General features: G+C 42.2%; 1 protein-coding gene across 2 annotated transcripts in view; it reads left to right on the top strand.

The window, feature by feature from the left end:
* The window catches only part of LOC134341419 (phosphatidylinositol 5-phosphate 4-kinase type-2 beta-like), a 209311-nt gene that overhangs the window by 105680 nt on the left and 83141 nt on the right, over nt 1-20490 (top strand). For both annotated transcript variants that reach the window (XM_063039280.1, XM_063039278.1), the window contains one exon: nt 14549-14695. In XM_063039280.1, coding sequence (XP_062895350.1) covers nt 14549-14695 — 147 coding nt within the window. The remainder of the gene's footprint in view (nt 1-14548; nt 14696-20490) is intronic.

Here is a 20490-nt window from a genome sequence, read left to right as displayed (position 1 = left end):
GACAGTTACACACACATACACACACACACAAAGCCAAACACAGCAGACTCACAAGACACACACTCACACACAAACATGCACAGATATACATAGACAGTTACACACACACACACACATACACACACACACAAAGCCAAACACAGCAGACTCACAAGACACACACTCACACACAAACATGCACAGATATACATAGACAGTTACACACACACACACACACACACACACACAAAGCCAAACACAGCAGACTCACAAGACACACACTCACACACAAACATGTACAGATATACATAGACAGTTACACACACACACACACACACACACACACAAAGCCAAACACAGCAGACTCACAAGACACACACTCACACACAAACATGCACAGATATACATAGACAGTTACACACACACACACACATACACACACACACAAAGCCAAACACAGCAGACTCACAAGACACACACTCACACACAAACATGTACAGATATACATAGACAGTTACACACACACACAAAGCCAAACACAGCAGACTCACACACACACTCACACACAAACATGCACAGATATACATAGACAGTTACACACACACAACACAACACACAAAGCCAAACACAGCAGACTCACAAGACACACACTCACACACAAACATGTACAGATATACATAGACAGTTACACACACACACACACACACACAAAGCACACAGCAACTCACAAGCAAAGCACAAACACAGCAGACTCACAAGACACACACTCACACACAAACATGACAGATATACATAGACAGTTACACACACACACACATACACACACACAAAGCCAAACACAGCAGACTCACACAGACACACACTCACACACAAACATGCACAGATATACATAGACAGTTACACACACACACACACACACACACACAAAGCCAAACACAGCAGACTCACAAGACACACACTCACACACAAACTTGTACAGATATACATAGACAGTTACACACACACACACACACACACACACACAAAGCCAAACACAGCAAAGACTCACAAGACACACACTCACACACAAACATGCACAGATATACATAGACAGTTACACACACACACACAAAGCCAAACACAGCAGACTCACAAGACACACACTCACACACAAACATGCACAGATATACATAGACAGTTACACACACACACACACATACACAGATATACATAGACAGTTACACACACACACACACACACACACACACACAAAGCCAAACACAGCAAAGACTCACAAGACACACACTCACACACAAACATGTACAGATATACATAGACAGTTACACACACACACATACACACACACACACAAAGCCAAACACAGCAGACTCACAAGACACACACTCACACACAAACATGTACAGATATACATAGACAGTTACACACACACACACATACACACACACAAAGCCAAACACAGCAGACTCACAAGACACACACTCACACACAAACATGCACAGATATACATAGACAGTTACACACACACACACACACACACACAAAGCCAAACACAGCAGACTCACAAGACACACACTCACACACAAACATGCACAGATATACATAGACAGTTACACACACACACACATACACACACACAAAGCCAAACACAGCAGACTCACAAGACACACACTCACACAAGACACACACTCACACACAAACATGCACAGATATACATAGACAGTTACACACACACACATACACACACACACAAAGCCAAACACAGCAGACTCACAAGACACACACTCACACACAAACATGTACAGATATACATAGACAGTTACACACACACACACACACAGCCAAACACAGCAGACTCACAAGACACACACACACACACAAACATGCACAGATATACATAGACAGTTACACACACACACACACACACACACACACAAAGCCAAACACAGCAGACTCACAAGACACACACTCACACACAAACATGCACAGATATACATAGACAGTTACACACACACACACACACACACAAAGCACAAACACAGCAGACTCACAAGACACACACTCACACACAAACATGCACAGATATACATAGACAGTTACACACACACACACACACACACAAAGCCAAACACAGCAGACTCACAAGACACACACTCACACACAAACATGTACAGATATACATAGACAGTTACACACACACACAAAAGCCAAACACAGCACACTCACAAGCCACACACACTCACACACAAACATGTACAGATATACATAGACAGTTACACACACACACACACACACACAGCACACACACAGCAAACACACACAAGCACACACTCACACACAAACATGCACAGATATACATAGACAGTTACACACACACACACACACACACACACATCACACACACAACATGTACAGATATACATAGACAGTTACACACACACACACACACACACACACACAGCCAAACACAGCAGACTCACAAGACACACACTCACACACAAACATGTACAGATATACATAGACAGTTACACACACACACACACACACACAAAGCCAAACACAGCAGACTCACAAGACACACACTCACACACAAACATGTACAGATATACATAGACAGTTACACACACACACACATACACACACACACAAAGCCAAACACAGCAGACTCACAAGACACACACTCACACACAAACATGCACAGATATACATAGACAGTTACACACACACACACACACACACACACACAAAGCCAAACACAGCAGACTCACAAGACACACACTCACACACAAACATGCACAGATATACATAGACAGTTACACACACACACACACATACACACACACACAAAGCCAAACACAGCAGACTCACAAGACACACACTCACACACAAACATGCACAGATATACATAGACAGTTACACACACACACACACACAAAGACACACAAAGCCAAACACAGCAAAGACTCACAAGACACACACTCACACACAAACATGCACAGATATACATAGACAGTTACACACACACACACACATACACACACAAAGCCAAACACAGCAGACTCACAAGACACACACTCACACACAAACATGCACAGATATACATAGACAGTTACACACACACACACACATACACACACAAAGCCAAACACAGCAGACTCACAAGACACACACTCACACACAAACATGCACAGATATACATAGACAGTTACACACACACACACACACACACACACAAAGCCAAACACAGCAGACTCACAAGACACACACTCACACACAAACATGTACAGATATACATAGACAGTTACACACACACACACACACACACACACAAAGCCAAACACAGCAGACTCACAAGACACACACTCACACACAAACATGTACAGATATACATAGACAGTTACACACACACACACACATACACACACACAAAGCCAAACACAGCAGACTCACAAGACACACACTCACACACAAACATGTACAGATATACATAGACAGTTACACACACACACACACACACACACACACAAAGCCAAACACAGCAAAGACTCACAAGACACACACTCACACACAAACATGTACAGATATACATAGACAGTTACACACACACACAAAGCCAAACACAGCAGACTCACAAGACACACACTCACACACAAACATGCACAGATATACATAGACAGTTACACACATACACACACACACACAAAGCCAAACACAGCAGACTCACAAGACACACACTCACACACAAACATGCACAGATATACATAGACAGTTACACACACACACACACACACACACACAAAGCCAAACACAGCAGACTCACAAGACACACACAAACATGTACAGATATACATAGACAGTTACACACACACACACACACACACACACAAAGCCAAACACAGCAGACTCACAAGACACACACTCACACACAAACATGCACAGATATACATAGACAGTTACACACACACACACACACACACACACACACAAAGCCAAACACAGCAGACTCACAAGACACACACTCACACACAAACATGTACAGATATACATAGACAGTTACACACACACACACACACACACACACACACAAAGCCAAACACAGCAGACTCACAAGACACACACTCACACACAAACATGTACAGATATACATAGACAGTTACACACACACACACACACACACACACACAAAGCCAAACACAGCAGACTCACAAGACACACACTCACACACAAACATGCACAGATATACATAGACAGTTACACACACACACACACACACACACACACAAAGCCAAACACAGCAGACTCACAAGACACACACTCACACACAAACATGCACAGATATACATAGACAGTTACACACACACACACACATACACACACACAAAGCCAAACACAGCAAAGACTCACAAGACACACACTCACACACAAACATGCACAGATATACATAGACAGTTACACACACACACACACATACACACACACACACACAAACAACACACAAAGCCAAACACAGCAGACTCACAAGACACACACTCACACACAAACATGCACAGATATACATAGACAGTTACACACACACACACACACACACACACACAAAGCCAAACACAGCAGACTCACAAGACACACACTCACACACAAACATGCACAGATATACATAGACAGTTACACACACACACACATAGCACACACACACAAAGCCAAACACAGCAGACTCACAAGACACACACTCACACACAAACATGCACAGATATACATAGACAGTTACACACACACACACACATACACACACACACAAAGCCAAACACAGCAGACTCACAAGACACACACTCACACACAAACATGTACAGATATACATAGACAGTTACACACACACACACACACACACACAAAGCCAAACACAGCAGACTCACAAGACACACACTCACACACAAACATGTACAGATATACATAGACAGTTACACACACACACAAAGCCAAACACACACACAAAGCCAAACACAGCAGACTCACAAGACACACACTCACACACAAACATGCACAGATATACATAGACAGTTACACACACACATACACACACACACAAAGCCAAACACAGCAGACTCACAAGACACACACTCACACACAAACATGTACAGATATACATAGACAGTTACACACACACACACACACACACAAAGCCAAACACAGCAGACTCACAAGACACACACTCACACACAAACATGTACAGATATACATAGACAGTTACACACACACACACACACACACAAAGCCAAACACAGCAGACTCACAAGACACACACTCACACACAAACATGTACAGATATACATAGACAGTTACACACACACACACATACACACACACAAAGCCAAACACAGCAGACTCACAAGACACACACTCACACACAAACATGCACAGATATACATAGACAGTTACACACACACACACACAAAGCCAAACACAGCAGACTCACAAGACACACACTCACACACAAACATGTACAGATATACATAGACAGTTACAGCCAAACACAGCAGACTCACAAGACACACACTCACACACACACAGATATCAAAGCCAAACACAGCAGACTCACAAGACACACACTCACACACAAACATGTACAGATATACATAGACAGTTACACACACACACATACACACACACACACAAAGCCAAACACAGCAAAGACTCACAAGACACACACTCACACACAAACATGCTCAGATATACATAGACAGTTACACACACACACACATACACACACACAAAGCCAAACACAGCAGACTCACAAGACACACACTCACACACAAACATGCACAGATATACATAGACAGTTACACACACACACACACACATACACACACAAAGCCAAACACAGCAGACTCACAAGACACACACTCACACACAAACATGCACAGATATACATAGACAGTTACACACACACACACATACACACACACACAAAGCCAAACACAGCAAAGACACACATTCACACACAAACATGCACAGATATACATAGACAGTTACACACACACACACACATACACACACTCAGTACACATACAGACACAGACACACATACATGGGGATAAACACACATGTACGCGCGCGCACACACACACCAGAATGCACACTCACAGACACATAGGGACACAACCATGTGCACACTCACAGAAGGACACAAACACACACTAATAAAACACACAGACAGACACACACACAGGCACATTCACAGAAACACACACTACACACAGGCACACACATACAAAAATAACGCAGACAGACACAGAACACACAGACACAAAAACATGCACAAACACACATTCGCGCACACTTATGCACATGTGCACAGATACAGCACAGTCACAAACACACACACAGACACACAAATAAACAGACAAGCTCAGATATAAACTCACACACAGACACATCCACACATACAGACACACATGCAATCACGTATAGACTTACACACACTCACAAACACAGACACACACACGTACTCACAGACACCCATACCCCCACACACATACACACACACACACAGATACACCAGATACACACACAAACAGACCCAGGTGCGCGCGTGCGCGCACACACACACACACACACACACACATATAAAAGCTCACAGACACAGACAGAAATACACACAGTCATAGGCACTCAAGCACACACAGACAGACCCATGCAAAATCACACACATATTTAAAGCAGCAGGCCAGGCGGCATCTATAGGAAGAGGTACAGTCAATGTTTTGGGTTGAGACCCTTTCGTCAGGACTAACTGAAGATCTCTTACTATCTCTTCTTTCAGTTAGTCCTGAAGAAGGGTCTTGGCCCGAAACGTCGACTGTACTTCTTGCTAGAGATACTGCCTGGCCTGCTGCGTTCACCAGCATTTTTTGTGTGTGTTACTTGAATTTCCAGGATCTGCAGATTTCCTCGTGTTTGCACATATTTAAAGACACAGACTTACACATACAGACACACACACACGGAAATACACATAGACATACAGTATTTCCACATCCAGACACACAGATAGACACACATGCGAACACACACACACACCCCCAATCAAATGCACACATGGACATTCACATATCCAGACGCGCACGCGTACACACACACCCTCACACACACTCATAGCACAAACTCAGAAATACACACGCACTCTCTCTCTCTCGCAGACACAGACAGAAATACACACACAATACACAGACATACCTAGTCACAGAGACACCAACACACACGTAGACACACAGACACAGAAGAACTCACAGTCACGCAGAGACACACACAAAAGATACATACACATACACAGAGATACACACACTCACAGGCACAAACACACACAGTTACAGAGACAACAAATGCACAAAGACACAGACACATACACAACACAGACACACACACTCACAAGCACACAGTCAAAAACACACCCAGACACTACTCACAGACACTGGCGCACAGCAAAGACACACATACATACACAGTGATATACACACAGAGACGCACACTCACTCACAGACAGAAATTCATACACAGGCGCATACATAACACACAGACGCATAAATAAACAGATATGCTCACAGATGAAAACACACACAGACATGGAAACAACACACACACACAGACATACATCCACACATACAGGCATACACATAAACACATAGATACACACACACACTCACAAACATTCACAGTCACAGATAAACACACACACACACACAAAACACAGACACACACATAACACCCAGGCATACAGATACAAAAAAGACGCATACACACACAAACACAAACACAGGCTCACACATGGACACAGAAAAGCACATGCACTCACACACACACAAATACATACCCACTCACTCACACATATGCAAAAACAACACCTACTCACAGACACAAACACACAAATATACATATAAATCAAATGCACATGTGAATATTAACACATACAGATACAAACACAAGCATAGTCACAGGCACACACACGCATGAGCACGCGCATAGAAAACACAGAAATATACATACATAGAAACATAGAAAATAGGTGCAGGAGTAGGCCATTCGGCCCTTCGAGCCTGCACCGCCATTTATTATGATCATGGCTGATCATCCAACTCAGAACCCCGCACCAGCCTTCCCTCCATACCCCCTGACCCCCATACAGACATATACACATACACTCAAACAAATGTACACATGGAGATTCACACACACACACACAGCATATGGCACAAACACAAACAGATAAAAATACACAGTCACAGACAGACAAACACAAACAGACACACACATGACATAGACACGTATACACAAATACATACACATATTCACACACACAGATACATACACACAAAAATGCACACATATTCACAGACACAAACATGCACACGTATTCACAGACACAAATATACACACATGGACAACAGTCAAAACACATACAAAATCAACACATACAGACGCAAACACACACAGCAACATAAACACAGAAACACTCATACACACATTCACACTCATTTACATAAACACATACATACACACATGGATTTTCACAGGTACATATGCAGAGGCATACACATTCACAGCACAGACACACAAAAAGCACACATTCACAGATACAAAGACACAGACAGGAACAACACAGACACACTCACACAAGCACATATTGGCACACGCACTCACATACAAACACAGACACAAACACACACACAAAGCACATGCATACTCGTGCAGACACGTTCACATACACGTACTGATGCACAGACACATAGACACAAACACGTGCCCATTAAGTGACACACACATACACAAACACACAGATGCACAAGTACAGACACACACACACAAATAGACATACACATATTCACACAGACGTACACACAGTCACATGAAAACACTGGCCCACACATATCACATACTTAAAATCACTGTCATATACACAACGCACTCAAACACACAAACATATACATATACACACACACACACATGCAGATATGGAATGTCACACACAAGCACAGACACGAAGTACATACACATGCAGACACACAAAAACACATACACATACACAGATGCACACAGACAAGCACAGCCATACACACAATCACACAGGAAAACATACAGAAGCACACACACACAAACAGATGCAAACTCCTACACACAGACGTGCATACTCAGACACACACACTCACAGACGCATGCAGACCCAAACAGATGTACACACCACACCTATAAACACACACAGAGAGGCACACACAGACGTGTATTCCAAAAGTGAAGAAATAATCAAATGGTGAAATAGCACAACCGTAGCTGATAAGGGAAGTCAAAGCTATTGTAAAAGTAAAACAAAGGGCATACAACAAAGCAAAAATTAATGGGAAGGTAGAGGATTGGTAAGTTTTTAAAACCTACAGACAGCAACTAAAAGTATCATAAAAAGGAAAAATGAAATATGAAAGAAAGCTAGCAAATATTATCAAAGTGGATAGTGGAAGTTTTTTCAAGCATGTCAAAAATAAAAGAGAAATGAGAGTAAATATAGGACCGCTAGAACAGCGGTCCCCAACCACTGGGCCGCAAGGAAACAATATGATTTGGTGATATGAGTCAGCTGCACCTTTCCTCGTTCCCTGTCGCGCCCACTGTTGAGCCATTACACACGCGAGGTGATTACCCACGCGTTATCCATGTCAGCGCGGGAAGGATATCAACTCCTCGAGCTTGCAAATGCCGGCGGGCTGTAAAGTATGTTTGACATAATATCTCTGCCGGTATTTTGAATCAAAGTCAAGGCTAAATATATTGAGATAGCCACAAAAGCACTGAAAACGTTGCTTCCATTTCCAACATATCTCTGCAATGAATGCGACGAAAACTAAATTGCGGAATATACTGGACACAAGGAACCCCCTTCGAGTATCGCTGTCTCCCGTCACCCTTCGATAGGACTGTCTTGTTGCAGGAAAACAAGCCCAGGGCTCCCACTGATTCAGCGATATTGGTGCATTGCAATGATTTTATATGTTCATACGAGGAAAATATGCGCTGTGTATTTGATATCCAAACGTTACTTAAAATGTTATGATGCTGTTGACTTATATAACCATATAACAATTACATCATGGAAACAGGCCATCTCTGCCCTTCTAGTCTGTACCGAACGCTACTCTCACCTCGTCCCACCGACCTGCACTCAGCCCATAACCCTCCATTCCTTTCCTGTCCATATACCTATCCAATTTTTCGTTAAATGATAATAACAAACCTGCTTCTGCCACTTCTACTGGAAGTTCGTTCAATATTTACTTCAAGCTGCCCTGTCCTTCCCTGATAATTGACTTATCACTGTATTCATGCGAGGAAAATATGCGCTGTGTGTTTAATATTAAATTTGTTAGATAAACCCTTTTAGAAACGAAATTGAGTGTATTAGCCACTTATCACCGATATTCTGATCATGATTAACTGCCCCCCCCGCCCCCGAACAGAATCACCAAAAACGATTTGTAGAAAAATAATTGGCACATGCACACATGCGCAAGTCACACATGCGCACTGGTGCCCGTGCAAGGCTTCATGGTCATTGTAGTCTTTCTCGGGGTAAACCCAACATATTTGACTGCTACTCTTGTAACCCTTTGGCAACTCTACCCACCGCCCCCCCCGGGTCGGCTGATCCGCAAGAATATTGTCAATATGAAACCGGTCCTCAGTACGAAAAAGGTTGGGGACCCCTGCGCTGGAAGATAAAGCAGGAGAAATAATAGGGGACAAGGAAATGACTGATGAACTAAATGAGTATTTTGTCAGTCTTCACTATGGAAGACCCTTGCAGTATACCTGATGTTGTAGTGTGTGAAGGAAGAGAAGTGGTTGTTGTTACTATTATAAGAGAAAAGGTGCTCAAGGAGCTGGAAGACCTAAAGGTACATAAGTCACCCAGATCAGAGGAACTGTACCCTAGAGTTCTGAAAGAGATAGAGATAGAGATTGTGGAGGCATTAGAAATGATCTTTCAAAAATCATTAGACTCCAGCATGGGGCCAGAGAACTGGAAAATTGCAAGTGTCACTCCATTCTTTAAGAAAGGAGGAAGGCAGCAGAAAGGAAATTATAAACCAATTAGCCTGACCTCAGTGGTTGGGAAGGTGTTAGAGTCAATTGTTAAGGATGAGGTGATGGAGTACCTGGTGACACAGGACAAGGTAGTACAAAGTCAGCATGGTTTTCTTCAGACAAACCTGTTATAATTCTTTGAGGAAATTACAAGTAGGATAGATAAAGGGGAGGCAGCGGATGTTGTACATTTGGACTTTCAGAAGGCCTTTGACAAGGTCCCAGACATGAGGCTGCTTACTAAGGTAAGATCCCATGCTATTACAGGAGCTTTACCAGCATGGTTAGAGCATTGGCTGATTGATAGGAGGCAGCAAGTGGGAATAAAAAAATCCTTTTTCTGGTTGGCTGCCAGTGATTAGTGGTGTTTTTTAAGGAGTCAGTGTTGGGACTGCTTCTTTTTACGCTCTATATAAATGATATATATAGATGGTGGAATAGATGACTTTGCAGCCAAGTCAGAATCAGAATCAGGTTTATTATCACCAACATGTGACATGAAATTCGTTAACTTAGCAGCAGCAGTTCAATGCAGTACCTAACATAGAAGAGAAAAATAAATAAATCAACAGACAAACAAGTAGACAGACAGATAGATACATAAATAATAATAATTATTATTATTATAAATAAATCAAATCAATTACAGTGTAAGTATTAAAGAAAACAAAAACTGTTTATATAATAAAAGTGAAGTAGTGTTCAAAGCTACAATGTCCATTTAGGAATCAGATGGCAGAGGGGAAGGAACTGTTCCTGAATTGCTGAGTGTGTGCCTTCAGACTTCTGTACCTCCTATCTGTTGGTAACAGTGAGAAAAGGGCATGTCCTGGGTGCTGGAGATTCTTAATAATGGATGCTGCCTTTCTGAGACACTGCTCCCTGAAGATGTCCTGGGTACTCTGTAGGCTAATGCCCAAAACTAGATTTACAATACAACCTTCTGCAGCTTCTTTCGGTCCTGTGCAGTAGCCCCTCCATACCAGGCAGTGATGCAGCCTGTCAGAATGCTCTCCACAGTACAACTATAGAAGTTTTTGAGTGTATTTGTTGACATGCCAAATCTCTTGACTCCTAATAAAGTTTAGCAGCTGTCTTGCCTTCTTTATAACTACATCAATATGTTGGGACCAGGTTAGATCGTCAGAGATCTTGACACCCAGGAACTAGAAACTGATATACAAAGATTGGTGGAGGGGCAGGGAGTGTTGAGGAAACAGGTGGGATGCAGAAGGACTTAGATAGATTAGGAGAATGGGTGAGAAAGTGGCAAATGAAATACATTGTTGGAAAATGCATGGTCATGCACTTTGGTAATAGAGATAAATGTGCGAACTATTTTCTAAACAGAGATAATCCAGGAATGTGAGATGCAGAAGGACTTGGGAGTCCTTGTGCAGAACACCCTGAAGTTTAACTTGCAGGTTGAGTCGGTGGTGAGGAACGGTGGCCTAGATTACAAGAGCAAGGATGTGATGCTGAGGCTTTATAAGGCACTGGTGAGGTCTCACCTTAAGTATTGTGAGCAGTTTTGGGCCCCTCATCTTAAAAAAGATGTGCTGGCATTGGACAGTGTCCAGAGGAGGTTCACAAGGATGATTCCAGGAATGAAAGAGTTATCATAGAGGAACATTTCTTAGCTCTGGGTATGTACTCATTGGAATTCAGAAGGATGAGGGGGGATCTCATTGAAACTTTTCAATGTTGAAAGGCCTAGACAGAGTAGTTGTGGAAAGGATGTTTCCCATGGTGAAGGAGTCTAGGACAAAAGGGCACAACCTCAGGACAGAGGGGGTGGGATGCCCTTTCAAAACAGAGATGCGGGGAAATCCTTTAGTGGTGAATTTGTTGCTGTATGCAGCTGTGGAGGCCAGGTCACTGGGTGTATTTAAGACAGAGATTGATAGATTCTTGATTGATCTGTTTTGAAAATAGGATCAGCCATGATTGAATGGCCGATCAGACTCAATGGGCCAGATGGCCTAATTCTCCCCCTATGTCTTATGGTCTTATACATATATGTGCGAGTATGCACAAACACATGCTTTTATCTACACAGTGTGGTTATGTAGGTATTGTGTGTTTGTCTGTGTTTATGTATAAAATAGAAAAAAAGACTCCTAGTGCAGATAATGGGCTGCCATCATGCAATTGCATCTTCCTAATTTTCATTTTCATTGTAACATTAAAGACGAGTTATTAATACTTTCAAAATATTTGTAGTCCTTAACCTGTCGAAGATGTGAAATCATTTCTTTTTCACTTGCAGATGTTTGCAGCATCTTTAAACCTGACTGCTTAGAACATCAGTGAGCAAAACCATTCTAAATTGTCTAAATTGCCAACTGTCAGTGATTAAAATCAGTGTTTTTCAAACACAAACGTATAACACTATTTAAAAGTAGTTTGCTGTAAGTACACTCTAGTATTTAACAGCAGTGTAATGTGTGTAACCAGTGCAAGTTTCCTGTACCAATTAAATAGTAGAATGTCCCAAATAAATAAAAGGAACCCCAACAATTTTCTCAATTAGTTTGTTTTCTTTAAGGTTTGTCCCATGTGATATCTGCACTGTACTTTAAGCAACAAATCGACTTAAATTTTGTTTGTTTCCAGCCCAAAATTACTGTCTAGTTCCTGATCTCTTCCTGTTGACAAAGGACAAAGATTTTGGAGTTCACATTCATGAATATCATATATTCATGAAGTTATACAACATAGAAACAGATTCTTGGACGCAATTCGTCTAACATGACAATGTACACTGCTTCCACCTGTGTTTATCCCTTATCACTTTAAACCATTCTTATATGTGTACTTGTTCAAATGTTTTAATTGTACCTGTTCCTACCAGCTTCTATGGCAGCTTGTGTAATAATTAACGTCAAAGAATCTATCACTCAAATACTTACATACGTAATCACTCGTTATCTCTCATGGTCATACACACACACACACATAGATATATATATTTGGAGCAATGTTGGGATTTGGGGGCTGGGGGCTGGTTGTTAGCAGATGAATTTCATGCTCCAAGGTTAATGAAGAGGTAACATAGACTGAGATTTTTGTTGATTCTTGTTTAATATGAACAAGAATGGAGGTGCAAGTGAAAGTTGGCTAAGTCCGATTAGAAAGAACATTATTTTTATTCATGAAAGTTTATGGAAAAGAAACAGATAAATGATAGCAAGTGGAGGCCAAGTTATTAGGTATATTTAAAGTAAATGTTGATAGGTTTTTGATTAGTAAGGGAGACAACATTACAGGGAGAAGGCAAGAGAATCGGGTTGAAAGGGATGGTGCATCAGCCATGATGGAATGGCAGACTAGATTTAATGGGCTAAATGATCAAATTCTACTCCTACATTTTATGGTCTTATGGAGACAAGCTGATTTTATCTAAATGAACTTTGTTTCTTAATTATCTTTTGCTTTTCCTTTGCAGTATATTGTGGAATGCCATGGTAATACACTTCTTCCCCAGTTCCTGGGCATGTACCGGTTAACAGTGGATGGAGTGGAGACGTACATGACCGTAACAAGAAATGTATTTAGTCACAGACTTACCGTCCACAGGAAATATGACCTGAAGGTACTGCTCAGACACAACATGTCACCTTCATTGGAATTTTCTTGTGTATGTCTCTTTCAATACTGCATAAGACACAAGTTGGATCAATGAAACATAATGATTTCACTGTCAACAAAGGGACTGTACACTGCAAAATAATTGATCCGTGTAATTTCATATATAAAGCTGTTTGAATCTGAATTGCAGGGAAAAATAGCTAAGATGTTCTGTGTGTAGACTGAAATATGCTTTAACTTTTGGGAAGTCGTGAAGGAAGTGGAAGAACACCATGCAGTGATTCACTGAGACTGTGCAAGAGGGAAGGGATCTGATAGAGCAACAGGCTGCATTGATGGGAAATATTTATTTAAATGTACAGTGCAGAACAGGGCCAACAAGCTGCACTGTCCAGCAAACCATTGATTTAACACAATTTACAATAACCAGTTAACCTACCAGTTCACACATCTTTGGACTGGGAGGAAACCAGAGCAACCAGATGTAATCCTCATGATCACAGGTGGGATATACAAAATCCTTAGAGAGGACGCCAGATTTGAACTCCAAATTTGGATGCCTCAAACTTTATTAATGTCACACTAACCATTATGTCACGGTGGCGCCCCAAGTAGATTGTCATCCAGTGTAAAAGACGTAAATACAAAGACATATAGCTACAAAAGATCACCATATTAAGGCTGCAAAGACCTTTAAAATCTAGAACAATTCCTCAGTTTATTGGTGCATTGAAAAAGCTTACAAGAGACTCTGCAGATGCTGGAAATCAGCAGGGTCAGCCACACCTATGGAGAAGAACAAATGGACAGCGGTTTGGCTGAGACCCTTCATGAAGACAGGAAAGGAAAGAGGAAGTGGTAGGTGAAACCGAGTGAGTGAGAAGTTGGTGGGAGAGAGTGGATGAAGTAAGAAGTTGGGAGGTGGAAAACATAAAGGCATGAAAAAGAAGTAATCTGACTGGAGAGGTGAGTGGACATGGGAGAAACAGTAGGAGGAGAGTGTCCAGAAAGAGGTGATAGGGAGGTCAGGAGAAGAGGTAAAAGCTTAGAGTTTCAGTAAAAACTTGTTCTTTTTGTGCTATCTGCTCATCAGGATATTTTTATAGAGTAAATGTTCCGTGGTATCATTGGTAAATAACTCTTAGTAAATTGCTTGTTGTTATTTAATATGTGATATAGATTTAAGTTCCATTCCAGCTTTCAGTTAGCAGGGCATGAGAAACAAATGTAGGGAATATCTGGGTTTGATTTACTGCTGTGGTGTGGAACTGGTCGACTCTAGATGAAATGATTTTTAAAAAGTCTTTAGCTGTGTGCTGATATAATCTGAAGGTAATCAGTGAACCTGCTCCTGATTTCTTCCATTGACAAAGGTTTTGAAATTCACGTACATGATCATAAGTTCATGGATTATGCAACATGGAAACAGGCCTCTTGACATAATGTGACCAAGATGGCAATCTACACTGCTCCCAGTTGAGTATAGTTTGTCCCTTTTCCTCTGAACCATTCTTATCTGTGCACCTGTTCAAATGCTTTTTCAAAATTTGTAGAAGTACCTGCCTCCTGCCTCTACCTTCTCCTCTGGCATAATTAACCGTCAAAAAATAAAATGCAGGAACTGCGGGGAAATCTGCAGATTAGGCAGAAGCTTTACATTATAGTCATTTGTGGACCAAGAGATTTTTGGCAAAGTTGAAATTTGTTGTCCATTCTTAATGACCACAAGATAACTTAGAGAAGTGTATGGTCATGCATTTTGGTAGACGGAATAAAGGATTAATGGAGAGAAAATTCAAAAATCAGGGATACAGAGGGATTTGGGAGTGTCTGAAGGTTAACTTGCAAGCTAAATTGGTGGTAAGGATGGCAAATGCAATGTTCATATTCATTTTGAGAGGACTAGAATATAGAAACAATTATGTATTGTTGAGGTCAGCTCACACTGGTATATTGTACATGGTTTTGGACGCCTTACCTAAGAGGCTGTGTGGTATTGGAGAGAGTCCAGTGGAGGTTCTCAAAAATAATTGCAGGATTGAAAGGGTTAACCTTTGAGAAATGTTTGATGGCTCTCGCTGGGGTTTGGAAGAATAATGGGGAACATTGAAATCCATTGAATATGGAAAGGTCTGGATAGAGTGGAAAGAACTACTGCTTCTTTTTCCTGTAGAACAGCGGTAAACCAAATGGAATTTTCTGATGATCCGGTGGTCTCATGCTTACTGTAGTTGACACCAGCCTTTTCCCTATTTTATCTAAATATCTGAATTTAAATTTTCTGTATTCCATGATACAAACTCTTATCCGTGATTCAGTATTCCAGGTCAGTGGATACTAAAGCAGAATAGCTTCATTTGTGTGATTAGTGACTGAATGGTGTACTGTTGGGTGTGCCATGCCTCTGATGAGACTTGTCGGCTCTCTCACATAAACAGTGGATTAGAGTTATTTGGGCCATTGGTTAATCAAGACTGCTGCTTATTTGGGACAATTCTTTAAAATCAAAAATGAATTGAGAAAAGAGTTGAGGTTTCCTTTGTTTAATTGAGACAGGAGACTGTTGTCAAGCAGTTTCTAATTAGTGTCACACACAAAATGCTGGAGGAGCTCAGCAGGCCAGTAACTTGCCCTGAACCTGGTGGTGAGAATCCTCAAGCTCTTCTTCCTGATAGCAACAGTGAAAAGAGAGCATGGCCTAGCCAATGGGCATCCTGATGATAGTTTCAGGATCTGGCTGGGTGGTGCCACAACAACCTCTTGCTCAATGTCAGTAAGATCAAAAGAGCTGATTATTGACTTCAGGAGGAGGAAACAAGAGGCCCATAAGCCAGTTCTCTTTTGGGGGATTAGAGGTGGAGAGAGTCAGCAACTTTAAACTCCTTGATGTTATCATTTTGGAGACCTGTCTTGGGCCCAGCATGTAAGTACAATAACAAAAAAAATAGCACAGCGGCACCTCTGCTTGTAAGTTTGTGAAGATGCAGCATGACATCTAAAGCTTTGGTAAACTTTTATAGATACATGGTGGAAAGTATATTGACTGGCTGCATTGCCACCTGATATGAAAACACCAATGTCCTTGTACAGAGAATCCTACAAAATGTAGTGGATACAGCCCAGTGTATCACAGGTAAAATGCTCCCCACCATTGAACATATTTACGTGGAGCGTTGTCACAGGAAAGCTGCATCCATCATCAGGGTGCTCATCACCTAGGCCATGCTCTCTTCTCACTACTTCCATCAGGACTTCCACCACCAGGTTCTGGAACCGTTATTACCCTTTGATCATCAGGCTCTTGAAAGACTGGAGTTAACTTCATTTGTCCCATCACTAAACTATGCATTCATTTTTTGGACCTTTATCTCACATTCTCAATATCTGTTGTCTATTTATTTATCTATATATCTATCTTTCCACTTTTATTTGTACAGTTTGTTGTCTTTTGCACACCGGTGCAGTCTTTCATTGATTCTTTTATGATTATTGGATTTTTGAGTATGCCTGCAAGGAAGTGAATCTCAAGGTTGTATATGGTGGCATAAATGTACTTAAATAATAAATTTACTTTGCACTTTGATAGTTAGCAGTAAAAGAATTAAGAACTGTTTTGTTCACTGTGGTGTCATACTTGGAGATGCCAGAAATGACCTGGAATAAAAATAAAAAGATTCACTTCTTCATCAAGTTAGGAAGAATGAAAAATTTGAAGGTATTGACAGTCATCTTGAATGTTACAATGAAATTGAAGATTTGGATTGTTACGAGAATACACATAAAATTAAGATGTTTGCTGGCCTGGGCTAGCATCAGTGGCATCAGCAAGTGGTCTGCCACCTGCCCTCAGGGGAAGGAGAGATAAGGAACAATGGAGCAGCGTCTGGAGATGTGTAATGAAGGAATATGGGAGAGGGAGCTGTCTGGAGCGGCTCCCCCCTTTGAACCCTGAACTGTTTGAAGTGATGGACAGGCGATACCCCAGCAGGGGGATAAAAAGGGACAGGTTCGCTAAGGTGACATACACGCCACCCGAGGTAACGAGACCCTGGAAGCGGTGCGCCACTCATGAGTGGGTGAGAAGTACCAGACAACGACAAGGGTGGAAAGGTATGATCAGCGGGAACCCGGTGTGTGTCCGCCCTTGCCTGGGTGCCGGGTTCACTGCAGAGGATCGACCGCATCTGGAGGAGGGGGTCACAGTCGGTGACCTCAGGTGACATCACCAAGGACCCGCCCAAAAAGTTGCTTGTGCGCCATCTCGCCGGTCTGTGAGTGAAGCCGCGTCTGAATGATCAGTTGTTCCTGTTCTCTCTCTCTCTTCCCCCACGTTGTCCATCGCCATGGCAACGATTACTGCGAACTGAACTACTAAACTGGACTGAACTTTGAGTCATTTTGAAATTTGGTCATTTACCCCTAGACAACGATAAAGCTTGATTGATGCTGTTATCTTAATTCTGTGCACATGTGTGGTTATCATTGTTGAACTGTTGCATTTATTATCCTTTCGATTACTGTGTTGCTTGTTTCTTTAATAAAACTTTCTTAGTTCTAGTACTCCAGACTCCAACTGAGTGATCCATTTCTGCTGGTTTGGCAACCCAGTTACGGGGTACGTAACATAAGTGGGGTTCTCGTCCGCGATTTTGAACGCTAAATTTGGGACGGAGTAAATTGATTGGGTTAAAATTCCCGAAAGAAAGAAAAGACAAACAGCAGAAATGGAGGCTGAGGAATTTATAAAGGCGCCGACCTTGGAGGCATTAGAGGATGCCAGGAAATCGGAGTTGGTTGCTGTGGCCAAACGGTTGAATCTTGCTAAGGTGAAGTCGACAATGAGGAGAGAGGAGATACACAGAGCTATTGTAGAGCACTATGTATCTAAAGGTGTGTTTCCCCAAGGTGAGCTGTGGGTGGTGTCTATTGAAAAACCTGCTGGAGACGCGGTACAGGTACAGCTTGAACAACTGAGACTCGAGCACGAGTTCCGGGTACGACAGTTGGAAAGAGAAGAGAAAGAGAGAGAGAGACAGTTAGAGAGAGAAGAGAAAGAGAGGGACAGACAGAGAGAGAGGAGAAAGAGAGGCAATGGGAGCGAGAAGAGAAAGGGAAACAGAGGGAAAGGGAATTTGAGCTGGAGAAGTTAAGGTTAAGGGCCGAGCAGGGGCTCGAGCCGAACCAAGGTGGAGGGTTCCGGGCGACCCAGGAGATTAGGCTGGTTCCCCCATTTGACGATACCGACGTGGATCGGTACTTCCTCCACTTCGAAAAAGTGGCTATAAGTCAGGGCTGGCCGAGGGATAAGTGGGTTGTTTTACTTCAGAGTGTACTGAAAGGGAAGGCCCAAGAAGCTTACTCAGCTTTGTCTGCGGAAGATGCCCAGAAGTATGAGGTGGTGAAAGAGGCCATCCTCAGGATTTATGAGTTGGTCCCGGAGGCATACCGGCAGAGGTTCCGGAATGCGAGGAAGCAGTGGGACCGCACATATTTGGAGTTTGCCCGTGAGATGCAGACATATTGTGAGCGTTGGTGCGCCTCGAAGGGGGTAGAGGGGGATTATGACAGACCGCTACAACTGATCCTGATTGAGCAGTTTAAAGGTTGTGTCCCTGAGGGTATGAGACCCTACCTCGATGAGAAAGAGGCAGCCATGTTAGCCGCAACTGCTAAGTTAGCGGATGAGTATGCGTTGACGCATAAAATGAAATTTACCCCGAGTAAAGGCTACCAGAAGGGTAGTCAGGACGGCGGGGAGAGTCCACCGGAAAAGTCAGAAAGTAAGCCGGGGACTATGAA

This window comes from Mobula hypostoma (genome assembly GCF_963921235.1).
Source record: "Mobula hypostoma chromosome Y unlocalized genomic scaffold, sMobHyp1.1 SUPER_Y_unloc_1, whole genome shotgun sequence".
Lineage (NCBI taxonomy): Eukaryota > Metazoa > Chordata > Chondrichthyes > Myliobatiformes > Myliobatidae > Mobula > Mobula hypostoma.
Note: the sequence above shows the minus strand (reverse complement) of the source record. Positions and strands in the feature narration are given on the sequence as shown.